General features: G+C 35.7%; 1 protein-coding gene across 6 annotated transcripts in view; it reads right to left on the bottom strand.

Moving 5' to 3' along the window:
- Positions 1-13,061, bottom strand: part of ORC3 (origin recognition complex subunit 3) — a 39,124-nt gene that overhangs the window by 14,994 nt on the left and 11,069 nt on the right. For all 6 annotated transcript variants that reach the window (XM_050893670.1, XM_050893668.1, XM_050893667.1 and 3 more), the window contains 9 exons: positions 12,399-12,503; positions 11,467-11,621; positions 10,375-10,511; positions 8,095-8,254; positions 7,198-7,311; positions 5,228-5,361; positions 4,682-4,745; positions 1,275-1,391; positions 303-382 (listed from right to left, as the gene is read on the bottom strand). In XM_050893670.1, the coding sequence (XP_050749627.1) occupies positions 303-382; positions 1,275-1,391; positions 4,682-4,745; positions 5,228-5,361; positions 7,198-7,311; positions 8,095-8,254; positions 10,375-10,511; positions 11,467-11,621; positions 12,399-12,503 (1,066 nt within the window). The remainder of the gene's footprint in view (positions 1-302; positions 383-1,274; positions 1,392-4,681; positions 4,746-5,227; positions 5,362-7,197; positions 7,312-8,094; positions 8,255-10,374; positions 10,512-11,466; positions 11,622-12,398; positions 12,504-13,061) is intronic.

Below are 13,061 nucleotides of genomic sequence, written 5' to 3' on the forward strand. Positions count from 1 at the left end.
ATAATATCTAACACAATCATACTTTAAAAGACAAAACCCAACTGAAGTTCTCATTCACACACAGTAATCTCAGTGGTTTCAGCATAATTACTCAGGGCATAAGAGATATTAGAACCTGTTTTGAGTTTCATGGAAAATGGTAGAAAGACAAAATGAAAACAGCAGTCAATTATACTTGCAAACAATCCTACAACTAGCTGCGAACAGGCAATATCCTCAGCTTTAAGTTCCAGAATAACCAATGACTGATATTCTCCATGTGTACAGTGGTATTAAAACAAAATGGGGGGGGGGGAAATCACCTTGCTAGCTGAAGAGATGACTCATACTCCTCTGTCTCCCACACTTGGTTTTCCAAACATGCACAGTGCAGCTCCCTGATCTGTTATGCAGAAGGTGAAGAAAGGATAAAGTGTTTTTACAAAGTAATGCAGAACTCTTACAACAAGCTTTTCAAAGTAATACGTAATTCCTTTGGAGCTTGTGTTCCAGAGATGCAGAATGATTGCAAAAGAAATGAGAGCATTTAGTAGCTTACAGAACTAAGCTCCTAGTGTTGCTGGAGTCTACGTGTTGCTCTGCATCAGGTTTCAAACAACTAACATTCAGATGAAGATAACTGCAGATAACAGAGAGGAACTCCAATCAAATACCACAGCTGAAACATCTTTTTATTCTCAAATACTGGGACAGTTCATGCTGATTTTGTAGTTAGGGACAGATTCTGGTTAACAGTGTGGAATACACCGAGAACCAACAGACAAGTGCACATGCACAGAATATATTGCTCTTCTAGTGGAAGAAGAAATTGCTTAGCATGAGAAGGTGGATTTAATGACATTAGAGCAATATGGCTATTAAGAGCAATTATCACTGTGCCCTTACTATCATTTTATTCTGTACAGAAGGTTGCTAAAACTCAGTCTCTTCATCTGAATTTGACTAGTGAGCTAATAGGTAATAGAAGAGTATACATTGTCTGCAATGCATATAGATAATCCCAGATGTGGGAAAGTCAATGTGTGATTATCTGTGCATCTGCCTCCTCCTGGAAACTCCTTCCTGTTGACTGACAAGGTATCATCCACACCACTAAAGAAAACACATGCTGTTGCCCTCTGCCCATAGCAAGAAAGCATCTGTCTCCATTTTAAGAAGTAGGGGGCAAAGCAGCAGAATAGTAAACAAAGAGAAAGAACAAATACTTATTCAGATGTCATACTTTGAAACAAAAAAACCCTATGTTTCACTAAAATGGAATAACAGTACATCACCTGCTTGCCCAAAGGATACTTTGGAAGAGAAGATGTGAAAACATGAAGACATCTCAGAACTGAAACATAATTTTCGTGGTAAACATGCAAGTCCTCCAGCAACTTCTGTATTACATCCTACAGTGACAAAGTAATTGTTTTAGAAGTCATTCTGACATCCATTTATTTAAAACTCTCATGAAGTACTTAAAATGACTCTGAAGTTTTGACATTGTGGTGTGCTATGATTTATATCACCAGTGTTAAATTAAGACCACTATGCAAAAAAGCTGTATTTCAAAAGTTCACTGCAATCACGTTGCATATTGTTAACTTTACTTTCTTCCTCTATCTCAGTGGAGAATTGTTATTGATTAGCATTATTATTTTACCATTTTCAACTATATTTAGCTTTTAGATTTGATATGTCATCTTGCAAAAATTAGACTATACACTATACCTTTAATAGGCAATGAGAAATTATATAGCTACTTCTACTCAAATCTTTACTATTTGCATTTTTGTATTACAAATGCATTTAAAAATTCATTTCTTATATTGTGGGTGGCTGCTGTTTTTATTAGTTAGGTATATGTAAAAAGACCAGTTCACAGAAAATAAAGAAATATGCAGTTGCTGCTCCTATGTGCTTTTAATTTGACTTCTGTTTATTCATAGATTGAGAACTGTAGAAAAAAATAATAGTCATGTATTAGGAAAAAGAAATTATTAACTGCTGCTACTAAATTTACCAGGTGGCATCTCATTATCACTGGCCTCTGATGGAAGCATATGTAACACTTCTGGAAAAAACACACTCAAAATTTCTCGTAGCTGTATTAAAGTACTTTGGGCTCATTACATTTAAGTTTCTAATCAGAAGATCTTCTCTCACCTGTCTTCAGTCAAAGATAAAGAGGAAAAAAACACAGGATTCTCTACATATTTTATTGCCATTTTGCTCAACTCTGAGCAAACTATTCCAAATGGAAAGAGAAAAATAAAACAAGCCACTGAAGTTCTCTGAAGTTAAACTGAAACAGAGTATCAAAGATTAAAAAAAAAAAAGCAAAACCTTATCTGCGGGCAATATAAGGAAGTACTGACATATGAAAAGATCAAGTATCATACTGCAAAGACTGAAAGTAACAAAGACACTTAGTACTGCAGAGAGCTTTCTGATCTTAAAAAAGTTCGAGATGATTAAAAACATTAAAGACATTTCTCCCCATAGACTTTTTATGTATTAAAATTTAAGGGTCACTGATATAACAATTGTTTAAATGACTTCCAAGAGCTTAGGGTAGACACTCACAAGTCTGTATTTTAATTCTAAGCAGGATCATTAAAAAAAAAAAAAAATTATCCCCACCACAAAAAAAGCTGAGAGAAGAAAACAAGTTCTCTTTAATGCTGCTACATCAATCTTATTCCCCCAAACCCAGAGCATTATAGCATACATGTTTCCTTCATCTTGTTTGCCAGCTCAAGACTGATGTCGTTAATATACATAAATCGCAATGCAGTAGTACTAAGTATTTTGCCAAATAACGGAGTGAAAAGGCATATTCTGTTTTAGAAGAGCTTGAAAACATTATTACAAGACTATGCAATGTTATTTCCATAAATATAGATCGCCACATTTACGTAATTTCAAATGAAATTTGCCATGAAAACTTTCAGAGTTGTAAGTAATTAGGATGTAAAATTGCTTTTAAAACTGATTATTCACAATAGGTGGAACTCTTCCCATTGTTATTAAAAAAAGTAGTAACAACATGGAATATAAATTGCAGCTGACAGAGTATTGCAGGTTTAGGTGCTAAGCTTGAACAGCAAGTTTACCTGGTCCTGAACATGAACAGTAAATTTATATGTAGCAGTACCATAGTGACTTTGAAAGTGTTTCCAAAGTTCAGAATGATATTGTAGATTAGTACGACATACAGAATGAACGGCACCTCATTAATGCAGCAGTAGGGCCTTTTCTCCCCAAGTAGACTACACTGCCAGCTTGGCAATGCAATAATAGTCCTATCCCTATCGTAGAGATTAGAACAAGTGTCTTCAATTAAAATTTGTCAGAAGCACCATATGCACATAAGCACAAGAATCGGGCTTCTTTCCCAAACTTACAGGGTGAGGCTTGTGAAATAAGGGGTATATTATTAAACATGAAGTTTAAAACATATAAAGTTTAAGTTGATGAGTATTCAACTTTCAAAGTAGCAGCCCATTACATGGTCTTTAAACTTTAAACAAAGAAATAGTCTCAGTTACTCATTCCCACTCCTTCCCTCCTCCTGGTGTTTCAACAGAAGCATTTATACACCTGCAGAGTGAACTGTGTCAGGGAAATTATTCTGCAGAAACAACCCAGCAAAAAAATTCCCACGTCTTGTCTTTTTTTTGGTCAGGTTACTTTAATTGGATTGTTTCTCTGATTACATTCATTGCACAGTCACACAAGCAGTTGTGTTCACACATCTGCTGTGGTGTGTATAAACAGCAAGGGAACAGCAGTAGCTTAAGCTATTTTTGCCACTGAAGACTACAGATCATAAAATCACGTATAAATCACGTCTCGCCTTGACTACTATAATTGCACTGCACTTGCAAACTTGCCTGCTACCAACCTCTCTTCCAGCCACTACCATCGTTCTTCACACTTGAAAAGTCCTTACAGACCAGGAAGCTCTGGTAGTATAAATTAATTGCTTTATCTCTAGTAGTACCATTTGCCTGACAGGTTAGCTATACTTGAGATGAAGAGTTAGGAGAAACCCTTTACCCTGAGCAATGCTTCTACTGGGAGTGGTTCAGCTGGTGAAAATAACCAACAGATCTTTGTTGGTGAATTCCTAAAAGGCTCAAAATAGTAGTAGTCTGACTTTAATCACTTGACAAACCTTCAGATAAACATGTAACATAAATTGAAGTTTTAATCCTGTACGACATCTAGTGTGAATGTGTGCCTCGGGACCCAGACTGCCCTACTGAGTTCAATCAGAAACTATACAGAGGGTATGGAGGATTAAGAGCTTATGAAATAACCTCCAAGATTACTTATTCATTCTTCAAACACTGCACTGACTTTCTTGGAAAGTCAGTCTGAGTAAGGATTAAAAGACCAGGCCATAAATAAACCTTGTAACCTTCTTTTTAAGCAGTTATATTTTTAAACATAGCTAAAAGTGCACATAAGAAAAGTCGTGCAGCTTTGTATAAAGGTCTACCTGGCAACTCTCGAGATTCAGAATTTTGACCTGCCAATCCTAATTCTCCATTACTGGATATGAAGCACAGTATGTACTGTTTGAAAGATGTTATACAGAACTATACATCTTAGTCTTGTATTTATAATGCTCCACAAACTAATATATTGGGAAAGTTATTTTTGCTCTCCAAAGACATTCTTAAAATTTTACCTTTAAGAAGTTGTCTGATGTCAGCAGTGCAATCTGTTTCTCTGACACTTGACTTTCCACATACCTGATGGCAAGCAAAAAGAACATAAAAATTATAATGTAAAATATGATTAAAGATTATATGGTTAAAAAATTCAAAAAGTTTATGCTGCTATAAGGATTTCTTTGGAAAGATTCAAAAAGGGACAGTCAAACCCAGCAAGTTGAAAAGCCACTCCAAAACCCTAGAGATTATGCTCCAAGTCAGCTTAACAAGTTCAACAGTGATTTATGGTTATTTGTCATAATAGCTTGTTTCTGTATTAAGAACAAGAGAAAAAAAAAGTTCAAGTGATTACACATCACAGAAGCTGTACTCTCTAGACCAGAGGATTAAGGCTTCCTGAAATTATTTAGAACTGTCCTCCTTCTGATCGATTTACCTTTGCTACAGAAACATACACACAAGCGATCTACAGTTTTCACGGAGCTACATTTACAGATTCCTTTTATCTTTTTTAAAGCTGACTAAATACAAGATTGTCCAAAAATTTATTTCCCTTTTACCTTCTAAAAGAGGGCAGTCTTCGAATGTTTTCACACTGATCGTGTGATAAAGAATTTACTCTCTTCTTAGCCTCTACCAGTTGGCAACACAGTACACTAAGAGGCTGGGAATAGAAGTGCTCCACAATACAGAGCTGAAAAACAAAGCAAGAACCAGTGATGTTAATAAAATTCATTCTCCCTGCTATATCTACCTTTTAATGCTTTCTTATCACTACAGTGCATATACTACAATGGTAGTAATGGTATTCCTTTAAAAAAAAATTATTACAGTTCATAAATATTCCATAAGTCACTACAGGACACTGACTATTCAGTTTTAAATACAGTCATACAATTACCTTTTTTGCTGTATGCGCTATTCATTTTCAGTACCTCATCTTTCCCCTCCTGCTACATAACGATAACTATAGCTTGTCAAATATTTTCTATTCACTTATGTGAATTACTGCATTGTTTAGTTTACATATTCAGCTCCAATGCTCACAAATAACAAAGAGCATATTTAAAGAGATGAAAAGCAACTACTGTACACAAGCAAACTTATCACATGTAATTTCAACTTCTGTTTCATGTACACAAAAATACACTGCTAAGCTCTTACCATGCATATGTACAAACGCAATTTATCACTGATTTCAGCTGCACTAAATGTTTGTAGCATCAGGGCCTTGCAGAATAGTAGCATATACTCGTCATATCTATTCTTAAAAACAAAACAAAAACCCAACCGACCAGACTACCTCACTAAGAACTTTTAAAACATAAAAACTGTCAAAGAGGAAAGACACTTCCTGTCAGAAAAGTTAACATCACCCCTAGACATAATGAGATGATGGTGATCTCTTGTATCTATCACTTAGGAAACGTGATCTGCAATTGTTTCATCCTTGAGTACTTCTAACGTACAAGGACACAGCCATATGCTGTCAGGCTTAGGACTTGTATTTTTGTATCAGGCCAATGGGGAATCATTAAATCCTGGTGACTCTTTCAAATAAGAGGAGTTGAAACCTATGAAAAGTCCACACAGGTCTGTCTGCAGGAAGAGGTACTACAGCTAGGATATTTCTCCTGTCCACGTGTAATCATTGAATCTTAGATATCAAAGAATCTGAGACACTCTAAAGGTGTATGACACTAAAAGGGCACATTTTACTAACAGGTTCACGCATGGAACCAGGCAAGAAAGAAACAATTTCACAATCCTGCATTAGACTACAATTCTTCGGAGAACTCTTGTCTGCAATCTGCAAAAGCTACAAGGAGACTTAGACACAGAAATACATCTAGATATGAAGATCTATATAAGCCAATAAAAATATAATTATCATGCTCTGTATAGACTATTTTTGGAAACCTTGAAGTCTTCCACTTTGTCTCCTGAGAGGGTAAATGTAACTCTCGTATTGCTGCACAGCTGCTTGGAGCACAAGCACCACCTACTCTAAGGCACAGAGTAAGTGACCCTACAGCTCCTATTTCCCTGAAAAGGTAAGAAGTGTGCATCCAGAAACTGTGCCAGAAGAGTTCAAGCAGGGAAGAGACACTGCTGTAGCCTACCCACACCATGACATACCAGAGTGCAAGGACCTGGTACAGAGGATCAGAGCTGGAGAGTTCTGCCAGGGGTGTTAGAAGCTACAAGTTAATCTATAGCAAAATATAGGCCTTTCTACCCACTAAGGCAGGTTACCCTTTCAAATGTAACCTTTAAATATAGTTTTTTGTGGCAGAGTAAGCTTTTACATGCTTCTTCATACCTGTCCTACACATTTTCCCTTAAAACCTTAGCAGTTAAGGTTTTAACTTTAAAACACCCACCTGTTCACAGATCCAAACTTTTTCCAAAGGACATTTTTTCATCCAATTCAGTGATAGCAAGATTAGGACTTAAGAAATCTTTCAATGCCTAGTAATTACCCTCTGTTTTCACAACCATAATTTCAGTTCTTGTTACCATTGCCTACCTGAAATCCTTTGATAAAATTCTGGACAGAAAAATCATGGTACAAGAATATGTTGATGAGAACCTGCAGAACTTTCTCACCCAGTTTAAAGGGAAACTGGGCTGTCAGAAGCAGCTAAGGGAGACAAAAGGAAAAGTTGCCATAGCAGAAATTCTTTCCTGAATTCAACTCAGAAAAATTTGTATATACAATTTGATACAACTCTCAGTATGTGTTAGCATTCAACTGAGACACTAAATACACTGCCAACTTCTAAAAACAGTATTTCTACTAAAATATCCATGCAAAGATTGATTTTCAGTTTATTATTTCATCACATTTTTGTAAGTACCTTTTACTAATATACAACATTTGAAGTTAGTTTTGCTTAACAATATTTTTGTACTTATTTTTAAAATTACAAACAGAACAGAGATTGCTGTAACAACCAGGGATAGCACTACTTTCAGCATGTGTAACAGCGATTTTGGAAATCCTGCACAAAGTGGTGTACCAAGAATCGCACAGGCACAGCATCTATATGGCTTGACCATTTGGATAACTGCTAATTTTTGACAGGTGGCAAAATTCTACCTTTTTCTGGAACAAAGAAAAATTCAAATCAAACTACTTCTTTAACGAAGAGGTGGGAATGTCGAAGCGTAACTGCCAAAGTATGTATGCACAGATGTCAATGCAAATGAAAGATGAAAGCAGGTGTGTGAGTGTGTCTCAATGTGAGAAGGAAGCTCTCAGTATTAAGCTACTCTGCAGCTAAGAGTAGAAATACCCAAAATCCACAGCTCTCAGGAACAGAGTCCATTTCAAAGGCTTCAGACAAACCTACTTTTAAAGGCCACACATGTACACTGTGCCTGAATACACACACACGCTCCTCCTATTTAGAAAGGGAATTACCTTGTCAATTATAGTAGACAGGTGCTCCTTACAGGAAAGGGACTGGAAAAGCTCTATGCACAGCAGAGAGGAAACAGAGTGCGGAAGTAAGCTGTGGATAATCATTGGTGATGTAGCGATTCCAAAAATCATTACTAGAGGTAATTCACGGATATGCTGACTAGATCACGGGGGAAGGGAGAAAAAAACATAATAGTTACATTATAGAAAATCATGAAACAAATGCATTATGTTCCTACTACAGCACTGAGCTTAGATGCAGAAAGGCGTAAATTAAAAGATTTGTTGCCAGTAAACCAAAAGAGTTTTGAGGTGGAGTAAAATGAAAAAAGAAAGGAAGCTATTTAAAGCCCTACAGTAGAAAAGCAAATTAAATTATATTTTAGGATTCAAATTTCAGGAAGTGGCATAAAAAGCATCTTTTCAGTTAGTGTATTGTACTGGTCCTATCTTCCCAAAAAGTTATATTCAGAGAACTGAATCTTACAATATGAAATTTTTTTTCAAAGACATAGAGGAAAAATAAGAAGAGACATTGAACAGCTAACAGTCTCAAGAAAGTTTACAAAGTTTACACCATTTAATAAATTTAAAATACCCCTCTAATGTTCTATGTTCCCATTATACTTAAAAAAAAGAATTCCAGCTTCTCCAGATTCAATCTTCCTCTTCAGATAATTTTTTAGTGTATGCTTTGAGAACTGATAACCAGGACTTAATGCTGTATTCCTTGGGAACAGCATACAAATTATACAAAATACAGTGTTTTCAGTATTATTTCATCATTATTTTCCATTTTTTTATTAGTTTCAAGGAGATACAAATTCCACCCTCTTAAATATCTTCTAGGTTAAAACTGACAATTTATTCCTTTCCTCTGTTTTCACCACAGCAACTTTTTGACCTTGGTGTTTTAATTGTTATCCCACAACTATTTCATTTCTAACTCCTCAAAAGTCATTGCTAGAGACTTAAACATAAAAACAATAAACTTCATCTATTACTGCCCACTGTTGATAACCTAAAAGAATATCGGTGAGAAATTGAATCTTGTGATTAACAAATCAGAAGAACCTCTCGCATTTACCCACTTCACCCTTATTATTAAACATGTTTAAGACTGAAATGGAGAGAATAAACCCAATCTCTACAATTGTCCCAAAGATCTTTTTCCAAGTATTATGCAACTCTGCCAAGCTTCTATTTTACCCATCTTCTAACTTCACTTTAATCAAGACAATCTTTAGTTATAAGATCATTTGAATCCTCTAAACCTTTTTTCTGAAGAGACACACAGTCTATTAAAAACAATGTATTTGCAAATAGTAGACTGACAGACTTGAACTGCAATTCATCTACATTCCATATGCTGATAATTAGGTATTTATCCTTGCCACAAAAAGCAAAATAAAACACAACACTTAAAAAACAATTAAAACCTCATTTTCCCCTGCCTTACACCCTAATTATTTCCAGATAATTGTGCACTTCTGATTTTACTTCTTGAAATGTTCCCTAGAGAACCCATCTGCCAGATCTGAAGTAGAAAAATATTTTTATTGTGGGTCTCCGCAAGTTAAATTGCCTAGCCTTGTTTAGAGGTAATGTCAAGTGTGCACACTGCAGCTGAATTAATTGTATAACTGCAGCCCCAATTCTGCTGCAACTGTAGCTTCAACCTGGGGACCAAGTATAAGATGCTCTTTTTGGAGAACAACATGGGTTGTTGATTAGAATGGATGAGATGATATTAAGGAAGACAGGTTAAGGAAGGACAGAAGCACACGAGCACCTGAAGTAGTCAGCTACTCATTACAGATCCTGGCCAACACCAAGAAATTCTCTGGGTAAGTTTTATATACTCCTATTAGTAAGCTAGTGACCTTTAAACAGCATTACATCAGTAGTCATACAAAAAAATATACTCTGAAAACAATTTTAAAAGTCTACAGAAGAAAGATCTAGGCATCTTAAAAAATTAGTTTCACAATCACAAATTCTGTAACAACTCGTACCAATAAATCCTCTTACGTAAAGAATTAAATCAGCCACCCAATATCTCAACCCAGCCCTTAGGCACTCTACTTCAGAGTCTCAAGTTAGCTTTAGGATAATTTATCCCCAAAACCTAGCAAATAGGTTTTTGCTCAATCACTGCTGCAAAGAAACAACATCAATATTTGATTCCAACTCTCCACTGGCCTCATTGTTACACTTCAGAACAGCTGCAAACAGAAAATGGGTAAAGGAGTGGAAGAGCTAAACTTCAGGTCACGTTACCTGCTGATGACTATGAAGTCTTGAAGTACTTTTGTGGTGAAACTTTCCATGTCTTTGAATATAACTACAACTGGAGGAGATTGCCAGTGTCTAGAAGAGGAAGTTCTTTTTTTGCTCGGAGTTTCAGAATCTGTCTTCTTTAAAGCCATTCGTTATGCATTAATAAACAGAAGATAGTAAAATAAAAAGATTGAATTACATCTACGATATTACAAGGCTCCAAAGTGACATGAATGACTTTTTGCTACAGTTGTATTTATTATTAGCATCTACAATTGCAATTTTTCTTCCTTTTGTTTGGCACAGCATGAAGTACAAAGAATAAACAAATTTTAAAAACCCACATTCCAACAAAGACAAGAATAACTCTGTGGGACAGAACTGGTGAAATTCTGTTGGGACTGAGGGAGATTTGAGTTGTGTACATGGATGTTGCCCATTTCCTATATCTTTACCCAGTAATAAAAGAGCATGTACTCATTAAACTTTTGTTTAACACACTGCTCTGACAAAGTCACCATAAAATCAGTTCTAACTTATTCATGACAGAAACAAAACTTACTTCATTAGCTTTATTAAATACAAAGATACAAAATAATTTTGAAAGTTATTTTCTCACTGCTTGTCAATGTAGTGTGGGCTGCAGATGACATAACGGCACATTAGCACTAATATGGTGCCTTTCCCCTGGATGGCTGTTCTTTCCTAAAGTTTTGTTTTAATAAACAAAACATCTCAGCACTCCTGAGATGCTTCATCAAGCATCTGGCATGAAGTTGATACTGCATTTTAAGCTTCTAGTTCCCAATTAAACATATGATAAAATAGTACTTTTTGCTTGTTTTTCAGAATTCTGACATTCATACCTCATCAGAAACTAACTCCACATTTGCTACATATGTTAAGAGATTTATATTCAAATCACCTCAATCTCAGTTATTTCTTAGTATTAAATGAAAAGCTAACCTTTGGCATTTTTCACTACAGCACAGAAATTTGAGTTACTCAATTTCTTTTTTAAAAGCATCTAATGGTCAGGCATTTTTATAAACTGGCAATACCAAAAAAAAAAAAAAATTAAAAAAATCATACCTTTGTTACACTCTCATACCAGCTGATAAGAGAAGTCATTGAACAACGTATTCTGTTCTGGGAAACCTGCACATAGTCCTCATCTTCCAATGAGTCCTCATCTATACAGCAGTTCATCAGCTGCCCCATCAGCTTCTGCATCAGATTTTTTATGCCTTCACAAAACATTTTTAGATACACAGTAAAGACATTTGGTTATTCAGTAACACTTCTCCAACTCATACTCTAAAAAATTACCTCAAGTTATCACTTATTATTTTTCACTTTTCTAATTATTCTCCTCCTCTCTCCAGAATGCACATCTCATGCTCCAGATAGCTTGAAAGTATTCATGATATGCATGATGTTAATGCAATAAAAATTATCCTATTAATTTGCCTAGATAGCAACAATTCAGGTTAAGATGTTGGCCCTGCACCTTTCCTGAACTCCAGCCACTTGCTATTAGTGACCTAAAAATAAATAAGGCAGCCAATCCATAGATCTGGGGATGCTGCCGTAAGTGATTTTAATCTTTTTACTTAAAAAATAAAAAAGGAGCATGGAGAGTAGGGCAAAATTTTATTCTACCCATTTCCTCACTGTAATAATGTGACTGTAAGCATTTAAAAAGTGGAATGCATACATACACTGTCCAATTAAACAAGAGGAAAGCCAATCTACGATATCAACATGCAATACACTAAGCAGCATGCTCTTGACATTTATGCTACAATTAAGTAGTATTTCAATCTTCATTGTTTTAAACAGAACTGGATACCTCTTAAAATATAGTAGGCATTACTGCTATGTTAACGTGGGATTGAGCAAGTCTTTAGAAAGTCTTCAAGATACCTCCATCCCATCATTCTTACATTTGGGGGCAAAAGCCAGAATTTCTAGTTAATTGATAGCTTATTCAGAAGAAGCAGCAAAGCTACTGCAGTATTTACCTGGGCAATCTTTGGCTTCCAGCGAGGCTATATAAGGAGTAATGTTATCCTGAAGGACTTCTGAGAGACTTCTAAAAGTCAAGTCATGATCTGTAACATTTACACCTAGAAAAAAGACAAATTTTTAAGGGCATTTTTCCTGTGATTTGTGACCACAACGATTGAATAATAAACTGAACAGCAGACAAAACCCAGAAGACACCTCAAAATTTCAAGGAAGGAATGAAAAGCATCGCATCATCTATGAGAAAAGATGAAAAACTAGCACAAGATTAGACATACATGTTAATACTAGCTGATTAAAAGGAATAGGGAATCCCTGCAAAGACCCCTCATATAGTTTGAGGGGTTTTTTTAAGGAAAGATTTCTCAAAGGTGCAAACCTGCAAGGAGTAGGATTGGTTTTCTAACTTCCCTGCTACTCACACCCTCAGAAGCCATCCACAGTCATCTAAGGCCTGAAGACAAGATGATGAAATTCACGTTCTCTAGAAGAGCAGCAGTGCATACACCTGAGACCTGGATCCTCTCATGGCTTATGTAAGGAGGAAAATTACTACAAGTTAGTATGAACTACAGCCTGAATTTACTATGAACTACTCAATATTTACTGTCTTTGTTAACATCCTTAGCCAACCAAAAAAAGAACAAGCCCCTCCAGAA

Source organism: Gymnogyps californianus, chromosome 3 (assembly GCF_018139145.2).
Source record: "Gymnogyps californianus isolate 813 chromosome 3, ASM1813914v2, whole genome shotgun sequence".
In the NCBI taxonomy this organism is placed as follows: Eukaryota; Metazoa; Chordata; class Aves; order Accipitriformes; family Cathartidae; genus Gymnogyps; species Gymnogyps californianus.